The sequence below is a fragment of the Chiloscyllium plagiosum genome, chromosome 7 (genome assembly GCF_004010195.1).
Source record: "Chiloscyllium plagiosum isolate BGI_BamShark_2017 chromosome 7, ASM401019v2, whole genome shotgun sequence".
Lineage (NCBI taxonomy): Eukaryota > Metazoa > Chordata > Chondrichthyes > Orectolobiformes > Hemiscylliidae > Chiloscyllium > Chiloscyllium plagiosum.
The window spans coordinates 57,595,874-57,622,816 of record NC_057716.1 but is presented as its reverse complement, the minus strand read 5'-3'; the positions used below and the strand labels follow the sequence as shown (position 1 = coordinate 57,622,816).

The window sequence follows — 26,943 nt, the reverse complement described above, 5'->3', positions numbered from 1 at the left end:
GTCAAGTATATTTTTTCCTCTTGCTGGTTCCCTCACCACTTGCTGCAAGCCCAGTTAAACAGCTATGTCGTAGGACTTGGTAAGCTCAATCAGTGGTGGAGCAACTAAGCTATTCTTGGTGATGGACATTAAAATCACCTACTAAATTTGGTATCCTTTGCAACATCATTGCATCCTCTAAGAGTTGTACACATGACAGGAGAACTGATTCATCAGGTGAAGAGGAGTGGCAGGTCATAATGAGCAATGTTTGACCTGATGTTAGAATTTTTAGAATCCCTACATTGTGGAAACAGGCAATTTGGCCCAACAAGTCCACACCGACCCTCTGAAGAGTAACCCACTCAGACCCATTCCCTAATCCGAACACTCTACATTTACACCTAATCTACACATCCCTGAATACTATGGGTGATTTAGCATGGCCAACTCACCTAACCTGCACACTTTTGGATTGTGGGAGGAAACTGGAGCACTCTGAGGAAACCAGAAACAAACAGGGAGAATTTGCAAATTCTACACAGACAGTCGCCTGAGACTGGAATCGAACCAAGTTTCCTGGCACTGTGAGGCAGCAGTGCTAACCACAGAGCCACCGTGCCATGTTATAAGACTTATGCATGGGCACATGAATTGAAGGGTTTGGAGGGATATGGACCAAATGCTGGCAAATGGGACAAGATCAGCTTAGAATATCTGGTTGTCATGGACAAGTTGGACTGAAGGGTCTGTTTGAATGCTGAACATCTCTCTGACTCTATGACTCAATATTGACAGCGAGGGAGATTATTCACTCAATTTATATGCACACATCTCAACTTATATGCACATTTTTAGTTACAAATCATGCTCTGGAGTCAACACTCATACTCACCTGTGGTCACCACAGCCCTGTCGTCTCTCACACCCATTTTTCACAATGGTTGTACAGTGAAAGGTGGGTAAATGTACCCTGATCAAACTTGACTGATTTGCAGTAACCCTTTTTAGCTCAGGCACATTACATGGTGAGGTAGACAAAGAGAACAAGTCCTCAGTTCCAACAGTCATCCCACCAATTGGTGATTTCAATTTCTTAAATGTATTTTTGAACTTGCTCAGTCTATTCAGTTCTGATCGACCTGTTTTAGGAAGGATATTATTAAACTGGAGAGGGTTTAGAAAAGATTTACCAGGATGTTGCTGGGAATAGAAGGTTTGAGTTATTGGGCGAGGCTGGATAGGTTATGCTTTATTTCACTGGAGCACAGGAGGTTGAGGGGTGATCTCAGAGTTTATAAAATCATGGTGGGTATAAATATGACAAGCATCTTTTCCCTGTAGTGGGGCATTTCAAGACAAGGGAACATTTGTAAGGTGAGAGGAAAATAATTTAAAAAGGACATGAGGGGCAACTTTTTCACACAGAGAATCATTCGTGTGTGAAATGTACTTCCAGAGAAAGTGGTGGAAGACGGTAGGGTTACAATGCTTAAAAGACATTTGGATAAGTACATGAATAAGAATAGTTTGGAGGGATATGGGCCAAACGTAAGTAGGTAGGACTAGTTTAGTTTGGGGTTATGTTCAGCACAGGCTGGTTGGATCGAACAGTCTGTCTCTGTGCTGTATGACTCTATGACTACATGGAATCTGGAGTCAACATTGAGGATTCCCAGTGTCACACTCTTCCAAACGTATGCCACTGTGCTGCTGCCTCTGGACAATGTGTATTGTTGATGGAACATGACACACTCAAGAATGGTTTTGGTGATGTCTTAGACACTGTATGCAAGGTATGAATCCATGTCAGGCTGCTTTTTGACTACTTGCGGTACAGCTCTCCCAACATTGACACAAGCCTTCAAAGGTTAGTAAGCAGGACCTTGCAGGGTTGACCAAGTCTTTGAGTGCCCCTGTCATTTCTGGAACTGTGATCAATGTTGGGTTCCTTTCATTCTCTTAGCTAACTTATTTTGGGGTTAGAAGCCTGACAGGTTTGTTAGGCCAATTGAGAGGGAATTTAAGAACCAACCATGTTGCTGTGAATCTTGAGTCATAATAGCTCAACTCAAGTTGAGGATGGCAGAGTTTTCTTGCCTGAATTATAGAATTGTAGAATCCCTACAATGTAGAAGCAGGCAGTCAGCCCATCGAGCCCACACTAACGGTCCAAAGAGCATCCCATCCAGACCCACCCTATTGTTGTAACCCTGCATTTTCCATGGCTAATCCATTTAGTCTGCACATTTCAGGATACTATGGGCAATTTACTATAACCAATCCACCTAACCTGCACATCTTAGGACTGTGGGAGGAAACCCACGCATATATGGGGACAGTATGCAAAATCCACACACAGTCATCTGAGGGTGGAATTGAACCTGGGCCCCTGAGGACACTGTACCACACCAAAAGGACATTAGTGAACCAGATGGCTTTTTTTATGACAATCAAGAGTGGTTAGATTATCGTTTAATTCCAAATTTATTAATTCAATTTAAATTTCAACATTTGTTGCGATGAAGTTCAAACTCTTCTCCTCATTTGCCTTGATCTCTGTAATACATATCCAGTGACAGAAATATTAACACCATTCCCCATCTCTTTCCACATGATTACTGCCACCAAATGCCGTTTTGTGTGTTAAATCAGTTTTCTATCCAAATTACAAAGCTTCCCTAACTGTGGATTTTGACCTCCAGTAGGGTGCCAAAATGAGATTGTAGAGCCTTGAATTTCATGAAACTTGGACTGCATGAAACAGCTTGGAGGTCTGTTTAAATTCTTGCCTTTTTTTTCTAGAGTTAGATGGGCATGGCTATGCTTAAGCGATGACTAACCCCCAACCCCCACTCTACCCCACCATTTCAACAATTTCCTGCTGCCTCCTCAACGTTTGATTCTGGGGTCATTCCCCAATCTGCAGTAATAAAATTGAGTCACATTCAGAAAAAAATTGAGAAGCACCACCTTAGCACTACACATTGCATATAAAAATAATTATTGGTGAAAGATGCACTTTCCGTAATTAGAACTGGGATAATACAGTTAATGATCATCTATGGCAACTATTCTGAGATGGAGGATAAATCAGGCAGACGACATGCAAAAAGATCAGGAAATAAGTTAGTTTTCACCAGTGAGAAATGGTGGTGAGATATCATTTTAATTTAACAGCAAGAGCTGTGCTTTTCTGGTGCTGATCAACAACTTGCCAGCAGAAAGGGTAGGAACATTGGCAGCCCTTTTATGGAGCTGAATTATTGAAATTCTAGACTGATTGGAATGACAGCATTGAAAGGTGCAACATTATGCTCGCCATAAACCCAAAAAATGCAAGCTGCGTTTACATTACTGACAGGTTCCAGTGATCTCTGGTTTGCGTTTTCTTTGCTAAATTGGCTATGTTCCATTGTGGTGGTTTGCATGAATCTTGCAGTTTCGGCACCACATATTTACAAATCAAAATTGTATTGGGCTTTTATATACATCATAGGACTCTAAATTGCACATTTTGATGAGGTTCTTATGTTTCTCAAAGCCTTGGTAGTTTATATCAATTGGACCAAAGTGTGAGTAAACATAAAAATAGCAGGAAAACAGCAATAGGATTAACACTGTGATTTTGTTCTTAAGAAAATCAAGGTGATTGATCAAACTTGGTTTCAGCGTAACACAGTTGCTGTCTTACCTTTTTACGAATGTCACACATTTCAAATGAAAATGTGCCATTTTCAACAGCAAGACATTTTCTCGTTCCAACATTAAAAAGCTAGAAATCGATAACAATCATTAGACGTAGGAAAGCGTTGCATTTTATCAAATGCTACTAATCTGTGAGAAAATGTTAAACAGTCAATATCTGCTTGTCCATATAATAATACTAACTATACTGACAAATATTTTGAAATCATCAACATAAAGCAACTGTGGTGACCTGCTTTACAGCCAGAAAATGAAAGCTTATGGCATTTTTTTTTACACAAATTTGTTAAGTTTTTTACACTAATATCTTATAGTAGAGTATAGTAGCAAATTTCAGAAACACAGATTCTGCATTTCATGCGCACAAATTCATTATGTAACAAATTGAAGAAAAGTTTCACAACTACAGGATCTGTCACAATTTATATTGAATGGCAGTGTGCTGTAACTAAACACCACTGAAAACTTCTATTTGCCTGAATATGGCTTTTGTTAGGGCATTAGAAGACAACAATGTATTAAACTGACCATTATTCTGTGTATAACAATTAACATATTTTCTATAGCAACCACAGAATCATAGCATGCTTATGGAACTGGAGGCTATATAATGCATTGCATCTATGCCAGCTCTCAGCAACAATAACTCACCTATTCACATTTCTCTATTTTCTGATGCCCACAAATTTCTCCTACAATCGTCCATATGTCTTCTAAAAGCCATAATTAAACCAGAAATCACCACATTCTCAGGCAGTGCATTCTGGATACTAAGCACTGTGATTGATAACTTCCACATATTTTAAGATTACCTTTTAAATTCACAAGAAGTTGCCATTAAATTCCAGGTTCCCCTTCCTGGTTTTACCTCAAAAACAATGTTTCACTATAAGAACTTACCAAGCCATCACTTCTCACTAACGATGTCCGTAAATCAGGGTAGACGTTTTCTAAGTACCATTTAAAGCTCTCACACTGGAGTTTTTTCCGGAGTTCCTTTTGCTTTCTTAAGTCTCCAATGTTAAATTCAATATTATTTGTGTTAAGAAGGTGATGGTAACCATGACCATAGAAAATATCAACATATTCATCCAGCCAAACCTCTGCTACACGGGCCAGATTCCGCTCTACTGTCTTAATTCTGTCCTTTGGAAATGTGTATGGATTGCCATCACGGAAAATATGGCCCACTCTTGAACATGGGATAATCTCAATTTCTCCTCCACACATCCAGACCTGCTCCACAAACATGAAGAAAATATTTAAGTACGTAATAAACAGCAGCAGGAGTAAACAATACAGGCCTTCAAGAATGCTCTGTCACATATTGTGCTAATAATAATTGATCTTCTGCCTCAATTTGGCTTTGCCACTTACTCTTTATTTTCTTTGATATCTTGAGAAATAAAGTATCTGTCTACTGTAGCCTAAAATATACTCAATTACAGAACATCCACAAAACTTTGAGGCAAGCAATTCCAAAGATTCACAACTCTTTCAGTTGAATAAATTTCTCAGAATTTCAGCTTTATTAAATACTCACTCTTCATTCTGACAATGTGCCCCTGTGTTTTAGTATCCTCAGCCAGTGGAAAATACCTACCATGTTAACTTCTCCCTGAAATGTCTGATTCAATGCAATCACTTCTCATATTTTGAACTTCACAGATTATAGGTCCATTTACTCGGTCTGTTTTCACAGGACATCCTCTCATCCCAGAAAGTAATCTAGTGATCCTTTGTTCAACCGTGTCCAAAGCAAGAACATCCTCCACTAAATGTGGAGACCAAAACTGCATACAGTTCACCAAAGTCCTGTATAATTTGAGCAAGACCTCATTCTTGTGCTCCAATCCCCTTGCAAAAATGGTCAACATACCACTGGCCTTCCTCATTTCTTGCTTTACTTGTATGTTAACTTTATGTTCCTCGTATTAAAAACATCAATTTTTAATATTGTCATATCTTTTAAATATGTGCTACTTCTCCATTCTTACTACCAATGTGAATAACATTCCATTTGCTAACATTGATCTCCATCTGTCACTGTATAGCCCACTCACTTAACCTGTTTATATTTTACTGCCCCTTTGTTTCCTTCCCACAGTTTACCTTGGTAGCTACATTTGCACCATCAGCAAACTTGCAAGTTCTAAAGTATTCAATTTAATATTACTTGTAAGACTTAAGTCAATTACAGTGGTAAATGAGTTGGGAGATTCAACCGTAACACAGGTAGTGAAATCTGTCCACTTTGGGACACCAGCTCACGATGTCTGGTTAACTGGGTGTTTATCTCTTGTTCTGTTGACTAAAGTTTATTTTCTTTCTTTACTTCTTGCTGTGTGCCTAATTACTAAACATTACTCCTTATTTGCTTGCTGTTACCTTTATGTAGATCAGTGGTATCCCTGAACTCTGACTGGCTTCCAACAAATGACGAGCACGTAAGACCATAAGGGTAAGTAGGTCATTCACCTCTTCAAGACTGCTCTGCCATTCAATGAGATCATGGCTGATCTGATAATCCTCAAACCAACAGTTTTGCATTCTCCCTATAGGCTGTGATTCTCATTTTGACTAAAACTTTGTCTACCTCAGCCTTAAATATACTTAACACCCCCACCTTGACAGCCGTCTTTGGTAAGGAATTCCATTGATTCACAATCCTTCAAAAGAAGAAATTCTTCCTGATCCTTGTCTTAAATGTGTGATCCCTCATTCTGAGATTATGTCCTCTAGTTTTAGACTCTCCCAAAAGGGAAAGCAACATTTCTGTATCTACGCTGCCAAGTCCCCTAAGAATATTGTATATTTCAACGAGGTTGCCTCTCAGTCTTCCAAATTCCAATAAATACAAGCCCAATCCACTCGACCTCTCCTCATAGGACAGTCCTTCCATACTCAGTCTGGTCTGCCTTCAATGCCAGTATATCTTTCCTTAGAAAAGGGGCCCAAAATCGTTCGCAGTATTCTAGCTGTGGTTTGACTGGTACCTTGTACAGTTTTAACAAGTCTCTCCTTCATATTTCATTCCATTTGAAATAAAGGGCAACATTCCATTTGCCTTCCCCATTACCTGCTGAACTTGGACAATAGTGTTTGCTAGCACAAGGACTCCGAAAGCCTCCATACTGTGGCTTTCTGCAGTATTCTCCATTTGAATAATATTCATCTCCTGCCAAAGAACATAACTTCACAGTTCCCATATTATTTTCCAGTTGTCAAGACTTTTCCACTTAGGGTGAAAGGAAAGGTTGGTTGGTATAGGGAATGCTGGATGACAAAACAAATTGAGGGTTTGGTTCAGAAAAAGAAGGAAGCAAATGTCAGGTATAGACAGGATCGATCAAGTGAATCCTTAGTAGAGTGTAAAGGCAGTAGGAGTATACTTCAGAGCGTAATCAGGAGGGGTAAAAGGAGACATGAGGTAGCTTTGGCAAATAGAGTTAAAGAGAATCCAAAGAGTTTTTACAATACATTAAGGACAAAAGGGTAACTAGGGAGAGAATAGGGTGCCTCAAAGATCAGCAAGGCAGCCTTAGTATAGAGCCGCAGGAGATGGGGGAAGATACTAAACGAGTATTTTGCATCAGTAATTACTGTGCAAAAGGACATTGAAGATATAGAATGAAGGGAAATAGATAGTGTCATCTTGAAAAATGTCCACATTCTAGAGGAGGAAGTGCTGGATGCCTTGAAATGCATAAAAATGGATTAATCCACAAAACCTGATCAGGTATACCCTAGAACTCTGTGGGAGGCTAGGGAAATGATTGCTTGGCCTCTTACTGAGATTTTTGTATCATTGACAGTCACAGGTGAGGTGCCAGAAGATTGGAGGTTGACTAATGTGGTGCCACTGTTTAAGAAAGGTGATAAGGACAAGCCAGGGAAATATAGACTGGTGAGCCTGCCATCCGTAGTTGTTGGGGGGAATCCTGAGGGACAGGATGTACATGTATTTGGAAAGGCAAGGACTGATTAGGGATAGTCAAAATGGCTTTATGTGTGGGAAATCATGTCTCACAAACTTGATTGAGTTTTTTGAAGAAGTAACAAAGAGGATTGATGAGGGCAGAGTGGTAGATGTGATCTATATGGACTTCAGTAAGGTGTTCGACAAGGTTCCCCGTGGGAGACTGATTAGCAAGGTTAGATCTCACAGAATACAGGAAGAACTAGCCATTTGGATACAGAACTGGCTCAAAGGTAGGAGACAGAGGATTGTTTTTCAGACAGGAGGCCTGTGACCAGTGGAGTGTCACAAGGATCGGTGCTGGGTCCACTACTTTTCATCATTTACATAAATGATTTGGATATGAGCATAACAGGTATAGTTAGTAAGTTTGCTGATGACACCAAAATTGGAGGTGTAGTGGACAGCAAAGAAGGTTACCTCAGATTACCAAGGGATCTTGATCAGATGGGCCAAATGGGCTGAGAAGTGGCAGATGGAGTTTAATTTAGATAAATGTGAGGTGTTGCATTTTGGGAAAGCAAATCTTAGCAGGACTTATACACTTAAAGGTAAGGCCTAGGGACTGTTGCTGAACAAAGAGACCTTGGGTGCAGGTTCATAGCTCCTTGAAAGTGGAGTCGCAGGTAGATAGGATAGTGAAGAAGGCATTTGGTATGCTTCCTTTATTGGTCAGAGTATTGAGTACAGGAGTTGAGAGGTCATGTTGCGGCTGTACAGGACATTGGTTAGGTCACTGTTTGAATATTGCATGCAATTCTGGTTTTCTTCCTATCGGAAAGATGTTGTGAAACTTGAAAGGGTTCAGAAAAGATTTACAAGGATGTTGCCAGGGTTGCAGGATTTGAGCTATAGGGAGATGTTGAATGGGCTGTTTTCCCTGGAGCGTTGGAAGCTGAGGGGTGACCTTATAGAGGTTTATAAAACCATGAGGGGAATGGATAGGGTAAATAGACAAAGTCTTTTCCTTGGAGTGGGGGAGTCCAGGAGTAGAGTGCATAGGTTTAGGGTGAGAGGGGAAAGATATAAAAGAGACCTAAGGGGCAACCTTTTCACTCACAGGATGGCATGTGTATGGAATGAGCTGCCACAGGAAGTGGTGGAGGCTAGTACAATTGCAACATTTAAAAGGCATCTGGATGGGTATATGAATAGGAAGCATTTGGAGGGATATGGGTCAGGTGCTGGGAGGTGGGACTAGATTGGGTTGGGATATCTGGTCGGCATGGACGGGTTGGACCGAAGTGTCTATTTACGTGCTGTACATCTCTATGACTCTATGACATTTATTTAATCTGTCTATCCCTTTGTAGCCATTTTGTGCCAACCTTGCCATTTTGCTTCCCATCTAATTTTATACCATCTACAAATTATTACATTCAGTTTCAGATCCAAGTAATTAATATATATTGATATAATAAAAGTTACTGGTTGCCTTTTGAAAATGACTTCCTCATCTCAACTCTGACTCCTATTTGTTAGCCAATCCTCTACCTTCGCCAATATGCTACTTCCACCACCAGGGGCTCTTATTGTATTATGTAGCGTAACATGTGGTACCTTATCAAATGCCTTCTGAAAAGCCAAAAACATTACATCTATTGCTTCCCTTTATCAAACCTGCAAGTTATCTCCTTAAAGAATTCTAATAAATTTGTCAGGCATGAAGTCATAAAGCCATGCTGATTCTGCTCGATCATACAACGCATTTCTAAATGAGCCACTACGACATCTATGATAATAAACTCTAACATTTTCCCAATATTAGATGTTAAACTAACTGGCCTATACTTACCTGTTTTATATCTCTTTCCCTTTAAAAATAAAGACATTACAGTTTCAGTTTTACAATTCTCTGAGACTCTTCCAGATGCTAAGGAAATTAGATACTACATGTGCATCCACTATCTCTTTGCTATCTCCTCCTATAGTCTAGGATGGATCTACCCAGTCCAGGGGCCTCAGTTAGTTTCCCTAGTACTTTTTCTCTCCTAATAATTATTCCATTTACTTCCTCTCTTCCTGCTGCCCCTAGATTATTTTGTAATTTTGGAACGCTTTTAATATCTTCTACTCTGAAGACTGATGCAAGGTATTCATTCAACTTCTCTGCCATTTCCTGGTTCCTCATTATTATTTCCACAGCCTCATTTTCTATGTTCAATTTGGGTTCTCTCTTCCTTTATATATAGTTAAAGAAGCTCTTAGCTGTCCATCTTGATATTATTTGTAAGTTTACCCTCAACTTCCTTTTTTTTGGTGTTTTTTTTACTTCTTAAAACTTTCCCACTCCTTTGGATTACTACCTATCCTTGACATATTGTATGTTTTTTCTTTCAATTTGATGCTCTCCTTACCTTCCCTGGTTAACCATGGTTGGCTTAACCCCTTCTTCGAGTCCTTTGTTTCCTCACTAGGATATATCTTTACTTTTAACCCTTCAATATTTTTTGAAGCGGGTGCCATTATTTCTCAACCTTTGCTGCTAAACTCCTTTTCTGGTCCACTCTAGCCAGCTCTGCCATCATTCCTTTGTAATTACCTTTATTTATGTTTAGCACAGTTGTTTTGAATGCAGGTTCCTCATTCTCAAACTGAATACTAAATTCTACCATGTTATGGTCACCTGTTTCCTCAGGAATCTTTTACTCTGCCACCACTTATTAACCCCACATCACTACACATCACCAGATCCAAAATAGTCTGATCCATGATTGGATCCACAACATATTATTTCAAGAAACATTCCTCAATAAATTTTATGAATTCTTCCTCATAGCTATCTCTACCAATCTGACTATTCCAATCTGCATGAAGGTTAAAATCCTCCATGAATAATGTACTACCTGTGTTACATGCCCTCACTGTATCCTGATTTATTCTCTGTCTCACTGTATATCTACTATTGGGGGGCACTGAATCAGTCTCAAATCCATGTTTGTTGCCTGAGCATGTTGTTTTAAAACTTAATATGAAAAGCAATTTATTATGATTATGTTTCCTCCAGAGGATCTATGTCATGAAGTTACTAATTAAACATGCCTCTTTGTACAATACTATTTCCTCAATTATTTCCTGAACATATTTCTCCAGGAAAATTCACAAATGTATTCTGCAAACTCATCTTCCAGATTATATTTGACAACTTTACTCGTCCAGTATGTATAAAGACTGTGATAATCACATTTTTAGACAAATAGCATGAGGTTTAGAATAATATCCACAGCACAGATTTAACTTTCATTTTGGCTGAGGTAGACTTGGGACCTATTTCCACATTTGACTTTAAAATGGGAAGAAAGCTATGGGGGAATTAACACTCTGTGGGGCTTTGTCATGGGCTCAAGATCCATTACGGAAAGAACCTTGCCTACTGTACATGTCAGAATAATTCAAATTATATAAAATTTTCTTCACTATTACATTGGTTGTTTGTCATTAAGCTATGATTTTTCAGGTATTCCTCAGTTCTAGAATAAATGAGGCTTTTGACTATGTGTACTTAATGATGATATCATTGTAAATATCCATCTTTCTGCTCAGTACTTGATCATTTTGGTGTAAGGTCAACAATCTTTACTATCAGCCTTGCTTAAGGTGATTTTTAAAAATGCATAATTTTCTTAAAAAAACACAGGTGGGCAAGAGAAACCATAGAGGATGACCAATGACTTTCTGAATTAGAAAGTACCTCTGTCCAAAGATTGATACACTCACGCCTAGAAATTATGGTCTACTTCAGTTCACCTTTTTGTTGAGGACAGGTTTTGGTTCTCTTAAAATGTTAGAAAATTACATTCAACCCTAAGTTATAGCATTCACGTTTGACAATAAACATAATATGGACTCCTGGTGAAAGGTATATGATGGTACCTTAAATGACAGCTCCATGTTTTCTCCACCCCAGACCTCCAAACCTGCATCGTAAGTACCCAATTCGTAAAAATATTTTTTGTCAATTGAAAATAATCCTCCTGCCATTATTGGACATCTAAAACAAAAATAATTATAGAGTTAAAGCAGTGTTATATATTTCATTGGCTTTTAATTTTTGTACAATGTAAAAATTGGTGGAATGCAGCATTTTCACTGCAACCATAATTTCACCTGGATTTCCCCAAACACAGCATGTAGCCAGTAGCAAGGAATGGTTCCAATATTACTCACTCTCTCAGACCCTTTCATTATTAAACACCTTTCCTTGCAAATTGACCAGAGGAAATTAATCCTGTCGCAGAAATATACTGAATGAGATAAGAACTAGGGGCAGAATTTTCCGAGAAGTGGCAATCTCATGCAGAATACCACTCTGCCCCTTTTTTATTTACAAGAGAGGTCTACATTTCTGCAAGGAGATCTCACTTCCAAGTAGGGTTCCTTCAGAAGTGCAGAGCCGCACTGTCAGTCTGACATAAGGCAGAACTGTCAGAGGAAGGTAAGCCATGTGCCTTTTTCACTGTAGTCAGCAGCCATACTTTGAAATTTAAAGGTCCTGACAGCTACTTCGACAGCTGCTGTCAAATGGTTAGTGCATAAGGTAATTGCGATGTTAGGGTACTGGAAGGGTAAGGTGCCCAATGGGTAAAAGGGATAGGGTGCCAAGTAAGAGTGTCAGTGGGTAGAGGTGTGGTGCCAGGGAATAGGGTGTCAAGTGGGTAGAGTACCAGGGAGCCAGGAAAGTAGAGTAGCGGCTGGGGTGTGGGTAGGCTGATAAATGTGTCAGGTACCAAGGTACAAGGTGATCAGGTGAGTGATGCAGTGTTTAGGGTAGATTTAGGTCCATGGGAGAAATTAGGTCTGTTGGAGAGTAGAAAGGGTGGGTGTCAGCTATGGGGAGTTTTGGATCTGGTACCAGGTGGCTTAGGTTGGATCAGTTGGGTTGGGGAAGGGGTGAGTTTAGGTGTGGAGCTGGGAAGAAGGGAGCCTGCCAAGTGGTGGGGTAAGGAGTATCAGATAAAGTCTGGAAGCGAGGGAAGTGAGGTTCAACTGGGGGTTGTCAGAGGTCGGGTGATGTTTGTTCTGTCTGTGTTAGGTATGTAGGTATAGGGTCTGTGTTAGGTATATATAGGGTCTGTTGCACAGTTACTTAGAAGTTAGACTATATATTTAATAGTCCGACCTTTCATAAGTAACTACTCACTTAATTTCATTAGAATCTTCCAAATTCTCCAACTTAAACGGAGAATTTCAGATGGATTCAGGCATTAGGGAATTGCCCAGCAGAAACTTCTATTTCATGGGCAGTTTCTTTGCAGTGCACTACAACAGGTATATGCACTGGGTCTCCCACCTGTGCTGGAATAACTGCTGTCTGGCTATCAAGAAATCTGGGCATAGATTGCTCGGGCTAGGAAACAAATACAACCGGCTGCTAGAAGAATAGGGCAAGAAACAATAGACTAGCATAGCAGGAATAAACAGAATATGCCAAAATGCAGTCTATGTTTCAAAGCAAATACTGAGAAATAACTTACATTAGATAGTTAGCAAATAGGATTTGTAGGATTCATCAAGTTATAATGTAACATTATAATGGAAGTAGGTTTTCATGATATTTTCGCCTTGGCTTTATTAAGCAGCTCAAATGAGGAGTTTAGAGTCAGAACAATTTCAAAGATGCTTATGAGGAATTGCAAAAATAAATTTATTGACAATTATTTTCCCTATTAATTTACCTAATTGGGTCCATTTCTTTTAGATTATATTTTTTAATAACTTCATCAGGTATCGCCTTCCACTCAAAATTCATGGGCCAGGTAAATACTCCCCGTAGAAAACCACTTACTCCTACGTAGCTAAAGTAGAAACAAAAGTTTTAGACATTAACACACATTACTGATGCACTTTTGAATGAAGACATTTCTAGAAACAAATAGCAGAGGCAATTCCATTAAAGTTTTAAAAAAAGCAAAATAACAAGCTGTAAGTCCATAAATACTGTCTTAGAAAGTCAATAAGAACCATCACATACTTCAAATATTAAATCTACTACAATGATTCCATGCAGATCACAATAGCAAGAGCAGAGCATTACTTTCATGTGAACGGGTTGGAGCAAGAACTACGGTTTTACATAATTGTAAAAAGGTGCGTGAACTCATTCTAATCTGTTCGGAAGGTCAGTATTTTTTATAATGACATGGTCTGTAGAAACACTGTTCATGTGTCAGAACTAAATTCTGTTGATTAATTGCTAATTGTAGTGGTCTTAAAACTTTCCACAATTCAATGTACTGTATTGCTGTCAACCTACATGAAGTTGGACAAAGTTAAAAAAATCACACAACACCAGGTTATAGTCCAAAAGGTTTATTTAGAAACACTAGCTTTCGAAGCACTGTTTCGAAACATGAAGCTGCTCATTCTGTGGCTAGTTTAGATCCCTACACAGCAATACATTCCATGTAGCATGCTAATACTATCTAACTGCAGGACTGGTTCTGAATACATCCTGCAAATTGTTATTGCATTGTTCCATACTATAAAATTTGTTCATTTGTTTTCAGTTTCTTCAGAATCAAGAGATTTCATTCTGTCTCTTGGCAACTCTCACTCAAAGTACTAGAGCATTTGTTTTAAAGTAGAGTAGCACTTCTCTCCATTGAGTGTAAGACTTTAAGTGTAAGACTTCCAATATCATCATTAAAGTATCCCCCATATTTCTCCCTGCTGTCTAATTATTACCAAAAGACTACTTGTTCTTAAAATAAATGCATTATATTTTAATGACTACTGTCCATTTAAGAGCTTACCAGATTTAAGAAATTTCACTTTCCACATGAGGAGATATTAAAATTCAAAAAAGGAGCTAGATACAAGATTTGATGAAGCATGTAATCTTTATGACTGGTGCAGGATCTACCAAGTCAGGAACAGATGCATGCCTGATTATTAAATGTCAGTATCAGTGCTTTTATGTCAATTGTTATTTGTCCCTTCTACTCTCTTCAAAAAAAGCTTTATTTTAATCTCAACGAAAAGAGAATAAAGAAAAGGGGGCAGCATGATGGCTCAGCATTAGGGACCTGAGTTTGATTCCAGCCTTGGGTGACTGTGTGGAGTTTGCACATTCTCCCTATGTCTGTGTGGGTTTCGGTTGAATGCTACAGTTTCTTCCCACAGTCCAAAGATGTGCAGATTAGGTGGATTGGCTGCTCTGAATTGGCTGTAATGTCCAGGAGTGTGCAGGTTTGGTGCATTAGCCACAGTAAATGCAGGGTTATGGGGTTAGGGTGGGATGCTCAATGGAAGGTCAGTGTGCACTTGATCGGCCGAATGGCCTCCTTCTGCACTGTAAGAATTCCATGATTCTAAAGAAGTGATTTTTAAAAGAACCCTTTAACTAACAGAGTTCATCTCACAGATGATAATACAGACAAATCCCTGTTGAGTCACCTACTGTTAAAACTTTGCTTGTAATTTGACAGCTGTGTCAAATTCTATGGTATTTGAGACAATCTCCAAGACCTTCAAACAATCAACCACATTCTAAACAAAATAACCCGCACCATTTTAATAAAAAGTAAATTTGCACCAACTCCTAAAACTTGCACATCTTATATGAGATTCCAGGTTCCAGATCCACAACTTTGCCAAAAACAAAATTGATTGTTTCTTGAGCCGAATTGTAATTGTGTACCAAGGTTAAATGAAATCCATCCATTTGATTTTGAAACATATTAATTACTGACAAACAGAGAAACAAAAAGCATTAAAACTTTACCTCCACTCACCCCGAGTGTGAAAAATAATAGATTCAAGTGCATTACGATTTGTGTAGGAGTAAATGAAGATTGTGTTAAAGAGCTGACTCTGAGATCATCTTTCCAAATAGTGATGCACCAACTGTCCAGTCTGAAGTTGTTATGATTTCAGTTGATGGTAGAATCAGACAAGTCAAATCACATAGTGAAACCTGGCTTGACAGACCATAAATTTTACTTTTTTAATTCACTTTCCATGGTTGTCAGTCACTGAACACATTCACAAGAAACTGCTAAGTACTTTTAACAAAGGAACATCAAAGTTTATTACACACAAAGGAGGAAAAAAAATAAGAATTATTTGAAACAAATATCTCAAATATAGATTCAAATTTTTTATTCTCAATAACAACCTTATTGACACTTTGAGATGGCACGATGGCTCAGTGGTTAGCACTGTTGCCTTACAGCACCAGAGACCTGGGCATGATTCCAACCTTGGGTGACTGTCTGTGTGAAGTTTTCACGTTTTTCCTGTGTCTGCGCGGGTTCCATCAGGTGCTCTGGTTTCCTCCCACAATTTTAAGATGTGCAAGTTAGGTGGATTGCCAATGCTAGTGACCGCAGTGACTAGGGATGTGCAGGCTGGGTGGTTTAGACATGGTGAATGCAGGGATAAGGTAAGAGACTGGATCTGGGTGGGATGTTCCTCAGAGGATCAGTGTAGAATTGAGAGACTGAATGGCTTCTTTCCGCACCGTAGGTGATTCTATACTCAAAGTTAATGAAGAAACACTCCGTTTCCACTTTAAAATTACTTTTTCACTGTAAATTACAGTACATGGTTGTTTTCCGGCAAACATCTATATTCACTCGATTTTAGCTTCTTTAGTCAATGTCTTGTAACAAAATTCTTGATCAAACCAACACAGTTCACTGAAGAATTCTTTTCTTCTGTCCAGACTGTGTAAGACTTCTAAATTGATGACACTTCTCTTTGAAAGAAACCTGCACACCTCCTGATTTCAAGCTGGTTCTTTAACAGTTTTAAAAAGGAATTTGGTTTGTCTCAGTGTCAGAGGATATCGTTCAGTTTGGTAACAGCCCATTATTTCCTCTTTTCTAGCTTGTTTCTAAAGCACTGAACTATACACCTGAATGGTTTTTAAAGACCTAATTTAAATGCATGTAAACTAATTTCCAGACACAATCACAATCTGAATGAATTTAAAACTACATTCTTCGCTTGTTAACAATCACAGTAAAGAATTGAGAAATTATACTTTAAGCTATGACTGCAGCAAGACTATGTACATGAAGCTGAGAAATGCTCTTTTGTCAAACAGAGATCGGAGGGGTGCAGGTACATAGTTCCTTGAAAGTCACGTTACAGGTAGACAGGGTGGTGAAGAAGGCAAATGGTGTGCTTGGCTTCATTGGTGACAGCACTGAATTGAGACACCATATTACAGCTGTACAAGACATTGGTAAGGTACTCCACATTTGGAGTGCTGCATACAGTTCTGGTCACTCTGCTACAGAAGGATGTCATTGAACTGAAAAGGGTGCAAAAAGATTTACAAGAACGTTACAGAGACTGGAAGGTTTGAGTTATAAGCATAGGCTGGGATGTTTTTCCTTAGAATGTAGGAGCCTGAGGGGTGACCTTATAGGAGAAAGATTTAAAAGGGACCTGAGGGGCAACTTTTTTACACAAAGGCTGATGCATATATGGAACAAGCCAGAGGAAGTGATCGACGTGGGTACAATTCCAACATTTAAAAGACATTTGAACAGATACATATATAGGAAAAGTTTAGAGGGATATGGGCAAAAAACAAGCAAATGGGACTAGTTCAGTTTAGAAAACCCAGTTGACATGGACAAGTAGGCTGAAGGGCCTGTATCCATGCTGTATGACCATGACTCTAAGGGCTTGATATGCAACCTCAGTTGCAATTTAGCAGAATGTGAGAAAATTTACAATGGAACACACAAGCTATTAACTATTTGTTGTGATATAATACAGATTAGTCTTACTACTGCTGACATCATCAGGCTGTCAGATTCTTCCTAACCAGCGCCCACGTACTTTGACTGTTGGCTCTGCCCACCACTTTATGTCAAGCAGACTGAAGCAGCTTTTACAATTGGGCACAGAGCTCCTTAACAGAGTAGTTCTCCTGTTCCGTGCTTTTTATCTCATCACCCCCGAGTAGTATTAGCAAATGAAAACATTCTAATGATAGCATATTGATTCTACCATTTTTGAACAACAATTTTAATAACTTGCACTTGCAAAGCTATCTTATGTAGGAGAATGGGTATGGGTGGGCTACTCTTTGGAGGGTCGGTGTGGACTTGTTGCGCTGAAGGGCCTGTTTCCACATGTGGGGATTCTAATCCTTAACATAAAATAATGCCTATTGCCACAGAAAGGCAGTGGAAACAAAAAATTAAAGAAATAATGGTGAATGAAACTTGGTGCATAATGTTATACTGGCAACAGAAGTTTCTGGAAGGTGAATGGCAGAGGCTAGCCAGGATAGTATTAGAACTGTCAGAGGTAGCAGGTGGCAAAAATAAGAATGAGAGTTTTGGTAGCAATGGGACTCAGGTTTAGTCGTAGTTACTAATAATATGAAGATGGAAATGGATTGCAAACAGTTGGCTTCAATCTGACGGAGACATAACTGGAAGGGAGAGAATGGCATTTGTAGTGTTAGGAGTTAGGAATGGAGTCAATGGATTTAATATTCCCAATGTTTAAAAGGAGGAAACTAAATGTCAAACAAGTGGGTTAAAAGACAATGACATTGACAGAGTCATGCAGAGGTAGAGCTGGGTGTTGTCAATGTACATATATAATCTGATGTTTCATCAACTTTTGCCATTTAGGAACAAAAGAAATAGCAAAATTAGACCTATTCTGCCATTTGATGAAAAACGCCATGGAAAAATGCCCCAGTCTGTGCTTATAACTCAAACCTTCTATCTCAACACCATTTTTTTTCACTATCGCCATAATACCTTATGGCGTAACATCTAGAAACCTATCCATTACTGTTTTGAACATGCTCAGTATGATTGAATCTTAAAGGACAGAGCATTCACCACGTTCTGAGTGAATCCATCACCCTTTATTCTGAGTCTTGAGTGTTACCTCATGCTGCCGTCAGGTAAACATTAATTCCTGTATTCTTAAAATGAAATAAAGAACAGCAGGTGCTGGAAATCCAAAAAAAAGGGAATAACTCAACAGATCTGGAATCATCTGTAGAAGGAAAATTTGAGTTAATGTTTGAGTCTAGCGATCCTTCACTGTAAGAATGCTGAATGTCTCAGTGAGGTGATGTTTCATTCTTTCAAATTCGAGAGAATACAGGTTCAGTCACCTCAATCTCTCCTCAAAGGACAATCCTTGTATCTTAGGAATCAGTCAGATAAACCTCAATGGCAAGAATATCCTTCTTTAGATGAGGAGTCGAAAATTCAAGATGGCGGCAGCAGAATTGGCAGGGTCTAGGCTCCTGTACCCAAACTGGTCCTTTTCATCCACTTTTTCTTCTCTACTTTTTTCTCTTTTTCTTAATTTTTTTTAGTTTTTGTTTCAACGTACTTTCTGAAGAGAGCTCTTTTGTTAGGAAAGTGGCTTCAATGGAGTCTGGAGCAGTGGTAGCTTCAGACGCAGCATGGCTCCAGAGTTGGCCAGCTTGTAGACCCTGGAACAGCACTCTGCTTCCGCATGGCATGGGCTGGTGTAGCCCGGAGCAGACTCTGGCGGTGGCATGGCATGGGCTGATATAGCCTGGAGTGGGAGACTATTGGCGGTATGGTGTGGGGTGGAGTATCCTGGAGTGGGACTCTGGCGATGGCATGGCATAAGCTGGTGTAGAACAGTGGCAGTGAAGAAGAAAAAGTTGGACTCTCTTTAAGTTATCTTCTTTTTATTTTAAGTTAATGAGAATAGCATCAATGCACGGGAATAGTATAAACATCTCACTGTATTTTATATCGAATGTGACAATAAATGATTCAATTCAATTCAAAATTGTACACAATACTCCAGATGCAGTTTCACCCAGATACTACACAATTGCCGTAAGACCTCTTTACTTTTTGCAATATGTACCGTTTGCCTGTCTAATTCCTTGCTGTATCGACACTTTAGCTTTCAGTGACTAATAACAAGAACAATCAGGTGTCTTTGGATACCAACAGTTCCCAAACTCTCACCATTTAAGAAATATTTGGCATTTCTGTGCTTTCTATCAAGTGGATAACTTTATATTTTCCACATAATATTCCACCTATTGTATTTTTACTCACTTACTTAACCTATGTAATTCCCTTGAAGCCTCTTTCCATCCTTCTCACAACACATACTTCTACCTTGCGTAGTCTCAATAGCAAAAAAAAATTGAAGTATAACAACATTTAGGCCCTGCCACTAAATCATTAATTATATATTGTGAATAACTAAGATCACATGCTGATCTCAAGGTATTCCACTAAAAACAGATTGGCAAACTGAGAATGATTTGTCTATTGTCTCCTTTCTGTCTAAACCAGTTCTCAAATCATGTCAGTACATTAGCTCCAACTCAAGCAATTTATTAGAGTAACAGAGTCATACAGCATAGAAACAGGCCCTTTAGTCCACCATGTATATGCTGACCAACAAAGCTCCAAACTTTATTAATCCCATTTACCTGCACTTGGTCCGTAGCCTACAATGCCCTGCCATTTTAAGTGCTCATCCAGATTCTTCTTACATATTGCAAGGGTACCTGCCTCCACCACCCTCTCAGGCAGTATGTTTCATATTTGTATCACCCTTTCGCCGAAAAAATGTTTGCTCGAATCCCCTATAAACCACTTACTCCTCACCTTAAACTTCGGCCCTCTGGTCTTAGACATGTCTGGCATGGGGAAAAGATTCTTATGATCTACCCTAAATATGCCACACGTAATGTCTCAATCAGATCCCCCCTCCACCTTCTCTGCTCCAGGGAAAACAAACTCCAGTCTCTCCTCATACATAAGACTTTCCATCCTAGGCAACATCCTGGTGAATCTTCTCTGCAGCTTCTCCAATGCGATCATTTTCTCCCAATAGTGTGGCAACCAGAACTGCGCATAGTTTCCCATCTCTGGCCTAACCCATGCTTTATAAAATTGCAACAAGACTTCCCTACTCCTATATTCTACACACCCGCCAATGAAGGCAGGCATAACATCTGCTTTCTTCACCACCTTGTTTACTTGTTCTGACACCTTCAGGGATATATAGACTTGTACACCAAGGACCCCTTTGTTCCTCAGTGCTCCTAGGGACCTACCATATGTGCAAATCCTTCCCTTATTAGACATTACAAAATGCACCTCACACTTTTCGGGATTCCATCAGCTATTGCTCTGCCCAGTTTACCAGCTAATCAATATTTGACTGTGGCCTGAGACCAACTTCCTCATTATCAATTGCACCATCAATTTTCCTGTCACACACAAACTCACAAAGCATACCTTCTACTTTTATATCCAAGTGGTTAAGGTACATAACAAACAACAAAGGCCCTCGCACCAATTACAGTGACACATCATTGGTCACAGGCTTCTAATTACAAAAACAACCCTCCACCAAGACCTTTTGCCTCCTACTTGCAAGCTAATTTTGGATCCAGTTTGCCAACTTGGATTACATGAGCTCTCCACCTTCTGGATGAGCCTTCCATGTGGGACCTTTTCAAAGGCATTACTGAAGTCCCCGTAAACTACATCAACTGCACTTTCCTCAATTAAATTAATCAGATAGGATCTCTCTACATCAAACCTGTGCTAATCCCTGCCTTTCCCAAGTGTTGATGAATCCTCCCCTTCAGAAATTTTTCCAATAATTTTCCCACCACTGACTTCAGACTAACTAGCCTGTAATTATCATTCTATCCGAGCCACTCTTCTTGAACAAAGGAACCACGTGAACTATCCTCCAGTCACCTGTGGCCAGTGAAGTCTTCAATATCTCCACCAGGACCCCAACAATCTCCTCCTTTGTCTCCTATAGCAACCTGGTATATATCTCATTAGTCCCTGGGGATTTATACATCTTTATGCCTACCAAAACATCATATATATCCTCTTTATTTATCTTAACATGCTCCAGAGCCTCACCATCCCAAATAAAATCTCCAGCAACAACATCTTTCTTCTTTGTGAAAACAAACAAGAAACATTCATTTAAGACCTCACCCATATCCTCTGTCTCTGTGTACAGGTTGCCCCTTTGGTCTTAAATAGGCCCCACTCTAATCTTCTTACTCCTAATAAACTTAGGAGTTTCACAAGTCCGATCCAGCAAAGATATTTTGTTCCCTCTTCATCCTCTTGCTTTCTTTTTTAAGCACCCTCCTACAATCTCTTTACTTCTGAAGGGATTCTCTGTTTTTAATACTCTGCACCTAAAATATGTTTCCTTTTTTACTAGTATCTATCTCTTGATATCTCTTGACATCCATGGTTCCCTGGACTTGCTGCAGTTGCCCTTCACTCTTAGAGGAACATGCTGGCCCTGAACTCTCACTTTGTTACTTTTAAAAGACTTCCATTTTCCAAATACAAACTTACCTGCAAGTAGCAGCTTCTAGTCTATATTTGCCAGATCTTGTCTAATGATACTGAGATTGGCCTTCTCCTAATTTATGCATTTAACTTCTGCACTAACCTTATCTCTTTCCATCATGACTTTTGAAACTTAGAGTTATGGTCACTATTCCCCAAATTCTAACTCTTGAGACTTCAACCACTTGACTAGTTTCATTCCCTAGCATTGTGTCGAACACTGCCCTGCCTCTAGAGTCATGGAGTCATACAACATGAAAATAAACCCTTCGGTCCAACCAGTCTATGCTGAACATAATTCCAAACTAAACGTGTTCCTGCCCGTTCTTGGCACATATCCCTCCAAAGTTTCCTATTCGTGTATCTATCCAAATGTCTTTTAGATGTCGTAATTGTGCCCGCATCCACCACTTCCTCAGGACATTCATTCCACATGCGAACCACCCTCTGTGTAAAAGATTTGCCTCTCATTAAATCTCTCTCCTCGGACTTTAAAAATGTATGCCTTCATCTTGAAATCCTCCATCCGAGGGAAAAAAAACATTCATCATGAATTCTATCTAAATCTCTCATTATTTTATAAACTTCTACCAGGTCACTTCTCAATTTTCTACGCTCCAGTGAACAAAGTTCCAGCCTTTCTTCATAACTCAAAACTTGCTTACATGGTGACAATTTCGTAATTCTCTTCTGAACACTCTCCAGCTTGATAATATCCTTTTTATAACTGGGCAACCAGAACTAGACACAGTAATCCAGAAGAGGCCTCACCGATGTCCCATATAACCTCAAGGAGGAGATGGTGAGGTTTGCAGATGCTGGAGATTAGCATTGAGAGTGTGTTGCTGGAAAAACACAGCAAGTCAGGCAGCATCCGAGGAGCAGGAAAATCGACATTTCGGGCCAGAGCCCTTCATCAACCATATAACCTCAACCTGTCTTCTCAACTTCAATACTCAAAGGACTGAGCAATGAAGGCAAGTGTGTCAAATGCCTTTTTAACCACTTAGACCTGACCTTAAAATTCTCATCCTTGTTTTCAAATTCCTCCATGGTTTTGGCCCACTGCGGCTTAGTAGTCTCCTTAGATCCCAGCACTCTCTAAGATATCCATACATTTCAAATTTTGAATTTGTGGACTTACAATTTTAGATTAGATTAGATTACTTACAGTGTGGAAACAGGCCCTTCGGCCCAACAAGTCCACACCGACCCGCTGAAGCACAACCCACCCAGACCCATTCCCCTAAATCTACCCCTTCACCTAACACTACAGGCAATTTAGCATGGCCAATTCACCTCACCTGCACATTTTTGGACATTCAATTGCTCCAGTTCTCTGGGCTTTCAACTGCCTGGGTCCCAAACACTGAAATTCCCTCTGCATATCACTTAAGCTCTCTACCTCACTTTAATCATTTAAAGCACTCCTCAAAGTTTATGTCTTTGACCAAATAATCATTATCATTGCTATCATACATTGATTAGATTAGATTAGATTAGATTCTCTACAGTGTGGAAACAGGCCCTTCGGCCCACCAGTCCACATGGACCCTCTGAAGCGTAACCCATCCACACCCATTTCCCTTTGACTAATACACCTAACACTATAGGCACTTTAGCATGGCCAATTCACCTGACCTGCACATCTTTGGACTGTGGGAGGAAACCGGAGCACCTGGGGGAAACCCACGCAGACACAGAGAGAATGTGCAAACTCCACACAGACAGTCACCTGAGGCTGGAATTGAACCTAGGACCCTGGTGTTGTGAGGCAGCAGTGCTAGCCACTGAGCCACTGTACCACCCCCTTAACAAACTCTTGGGAAGTGCCGGGGACATTTTATTACACCTTTTTTTTGTGAATCTAAATGCCTAATTGTGTTCTGAGGAAGTGTCACTTGTCCCGAAACGTTAACTCTGATTTCTCTCCACAGATGCTGACAGATTTGTTGAGCTTTTCCAGCATTTCTGTTCTTGTTTCTAATTTACAGCATCTGCAGTTTTTTTGGTTTTATGTAATATATGTGGAACATTTTGAAATATAGAATATATTGCTTCTGCATGACTGTATTACACAATGAATTGGTGAGATTGAAAAAAGAGCCCCTGAAGCCATTCGAAAAAAAGCATTTTGACCTTTTTCTCGACTCACACCAATCACATATCTGATCACCATGTTTAAAAGGACCTACATTGCTTGTTATCCAACAATGCCTCAATTTTAAACTTTGCATTGTTGTTCTTAAATCTTTTGTAGTCTTGCCCTTCCTTACCTTTGCATCCTCCACTAGCTGTATAATTTTCCAAGATATGAATTCAAGAAATAGGAGAAAGAGTTGTCCAATTGACCTTTCAGTCTGTTCTGCTATTCAATATAGTCATGGCTGATCTTCTACTTCAACTCCAACTTCGTGAACTAGCCCCTCAATCTTTAATTTCCTTAATATGTAAAAATCTATTGATTTTTGTCTTGAGTGTATCCAACCTTGAGCATTCACTGCTCCCTTGGGTACAGAATCCAAACATCTACGACATTTTAGTGTATAAATTTCTCCTCACACAAATCCTAAATGGCAGACACCTTAGTTTGCAAATGTGATCCTGTTCTAGGCTCTCCAACCAGGTGACACATATTACGAGCACATATCTTGCCAAGGCCCTTACAATTTTATACGTTCAATTAGATTAAATCTTATTCTTCTAAATTGTAAGGAATACAGGCCCAATTCAAACAATCTCTCCTCAGAGAAAAATGTTTTCATTGATAAATTCAGCCTATGGAATCTTTGTCCCTACAAGGCTTCCTTGAATAAGGAGACCAAAACTGTGAAAAGTACTCCAGGTATGGTATCATGTAGACCTTATATAATTTTACTCAAATGTCTTTGTGAAAAAGGCATACATACTATTTATTTGCTTAATTATTTGTTGTACCAATCTGGTAAATTTCTGTGATTCTTTATCAAAGACACCTAGTATCCTATGAATGCTAACATTTTTAGTCACTCACCATTTTAAAAATGTTTTGCTTATTCACATTTTCTACCAAAATGAAATTTCTATATCCATTTGCAGTTTCTGTATGCCCTCCTCACAGCTAACTCTCCACCTAACTTTTTCTTATTTTAAAGATACATTTATTTTAAACCTCTCTACATTAAAAAAGGGACAAAATGGCTGCAGCTCATACATCAATCCTTGTGATACCACCCTAGTCCATCAACCTAAAATGACTCGTTAATTCTGGAACTGTCTCCCTTTTGCCCATTAACTAATCTTTGATCCATCCAAAAAGATCATTCCTAATTCCACATGCCCAAATTTTGTTTTATACTGCTTACTTGACATCTAAACAAATGTTGTTATAAAAATCTGCATACAGATCTGTGTTCACTAGCTCTACTGCTACCCTCTCTATGACCTCTGTTATTACACATCTTTTAATAAATTCTAGCAATTTCCCTATTATTAAAGTTGGACTAACTGATCTTTAATTCCTTATTTTCTCTCTTCTTCCTTTCTTGAAAAGTGGCATTTTGGTTGTAACTTCCAGTCCACAGGAACTGTTCTAGAATCTAGGGAATTATTTTCTTTTATTCATTTATGGGACATGGGCATCGCTGACCAGCATTTAATGTCCAACCATAATTGACCAGAGGGCAGTTAACAATCAACCACATCGCTGTGGGTCGAGAGTCAAATGTGGGCCTGATCAGGTTAGAGATAACAGTTTTCTTCCCTCCAGTACAGAACCAGAGGGTTATTCAAACAATTGACAATGTTTTTATGATCATCATTAGATTCTTAATTCCAGATTTCTTTTTATTGAATTCAAATTTCACAATCTGCCATTCAAACTCTGGTTCCCCGAAATTACCTGGGTTCCTGGATTAATAGTCCAGTGATAATATCACTTGGCCATTGCCTTCCTACGATGATCAAAGCAAGCATCAATTATCTGCCCCTCCATGTTTTTCCAAATCTGGCCATTTACAAATCTGGCCATTTACAAAGCTCCCAGTCAAACATCATCCTGACTTGCAACTATACCTCTGTCCCTTTGCTGTCTCTAGTTCAAAATCTTGGAATCGCCTTTCTAACAAATTTGTGGGTGCTCTTAAAACCCAAGGTCTGCAGTGGTTAGAAGGCAATTTATTCCTACTTTATCCAGCATAATTAAGGATGGTCAATAAACGTTGTCTTTGGCAGTGATGACCATATTCTCTTGAATGAATAATTAAAAATGCTCCTCTATTCACAACAGTACCTCCAGCTGCTGGGTCCTAGGATCTGGAATTCCTCTCTTAATTTTTCCAACTCTCTCTTCTCCTTAAAGACCACTTTGAAACTGATGTCTTTCTTTGACTTGTCTTCTATGTTCGGTGTCCAATTTTATTTGATTATGTGTTAGCACCTTGGGATATTTTAATCATTGACAGCCGTTCATAAATGAAATTCGTTGTTGAACTATTGTTTCTAATGCTATAACATACATTTGTAATTTATAGCTTTAAAAATAAATTCTAGTAAAAAGTGAAAGGACAACATCCACATTCTATGAATGAATAAAAAAATTCAACAAATTGATGAATATAATGAAAATACAACATTACATTTATTTATACCAAACTAATAATATTTCAAGTCCCATCTAGCATCAGAACCATGACTGAGCCATGCCCACTAAGATCAAACTAAAGTTGAATAAAAGTTAGGGATGAAGTTTACTTATACAAGTACATTTGGGTACATCTTATTTTGTTTTTGGCTAAGTCTCAGTTGTGTCAAATTATTTGGGAAGGGTTTCTTCAGTGAGAATGATTAGGTTTATATTGCCATATCTCACCTGACTTGCCACATTGCTAACCTATCATGCCCATGTCGAATCACATCTAATTTCCACTCCATCTTACCATGGGCCATTTCCAGAACAACTTGCCACTCAGCAAAATC

General features: G+C 39.1%; 1 protein-coding gene across 1 annotated transcript in view; it reads right to left on the bottom strand.

The window, feature by feature from the left end:
- Positions 1 to 26,943, bottom strand: part of LOC122551610 (polypeptide N-acetylgalactosaminyltransferase 5) — a 74,387-nt gene that overhangs the window by 4,033 nt on the left and 43,411 nt on the right. Inside the window, exons 5-8 of the mRNA XM_043693792.1 lie at positions 13,342 to 13,461; positions 11,540 to 11,657; positions 4,588 to 4,923; positions 3,674 to 3,754 (exon numbers count right to left, since the gene is read on the bottom strand). Coding sequence (XP_043549727.1) covers positions 3,674 to 3,754; positions 4,588 to 4,923; positions 11,540 to 11,657; positions 13,342 to 13,461 — 655 coding nt within the window. The remainder of the gene's footprint in view (positions 1 to 3,673; positions 3,755 to 4,587; positions 4,924 to 11,539; positions 11,658 to 13,341; positions 13,462 to 26,943) is intronic.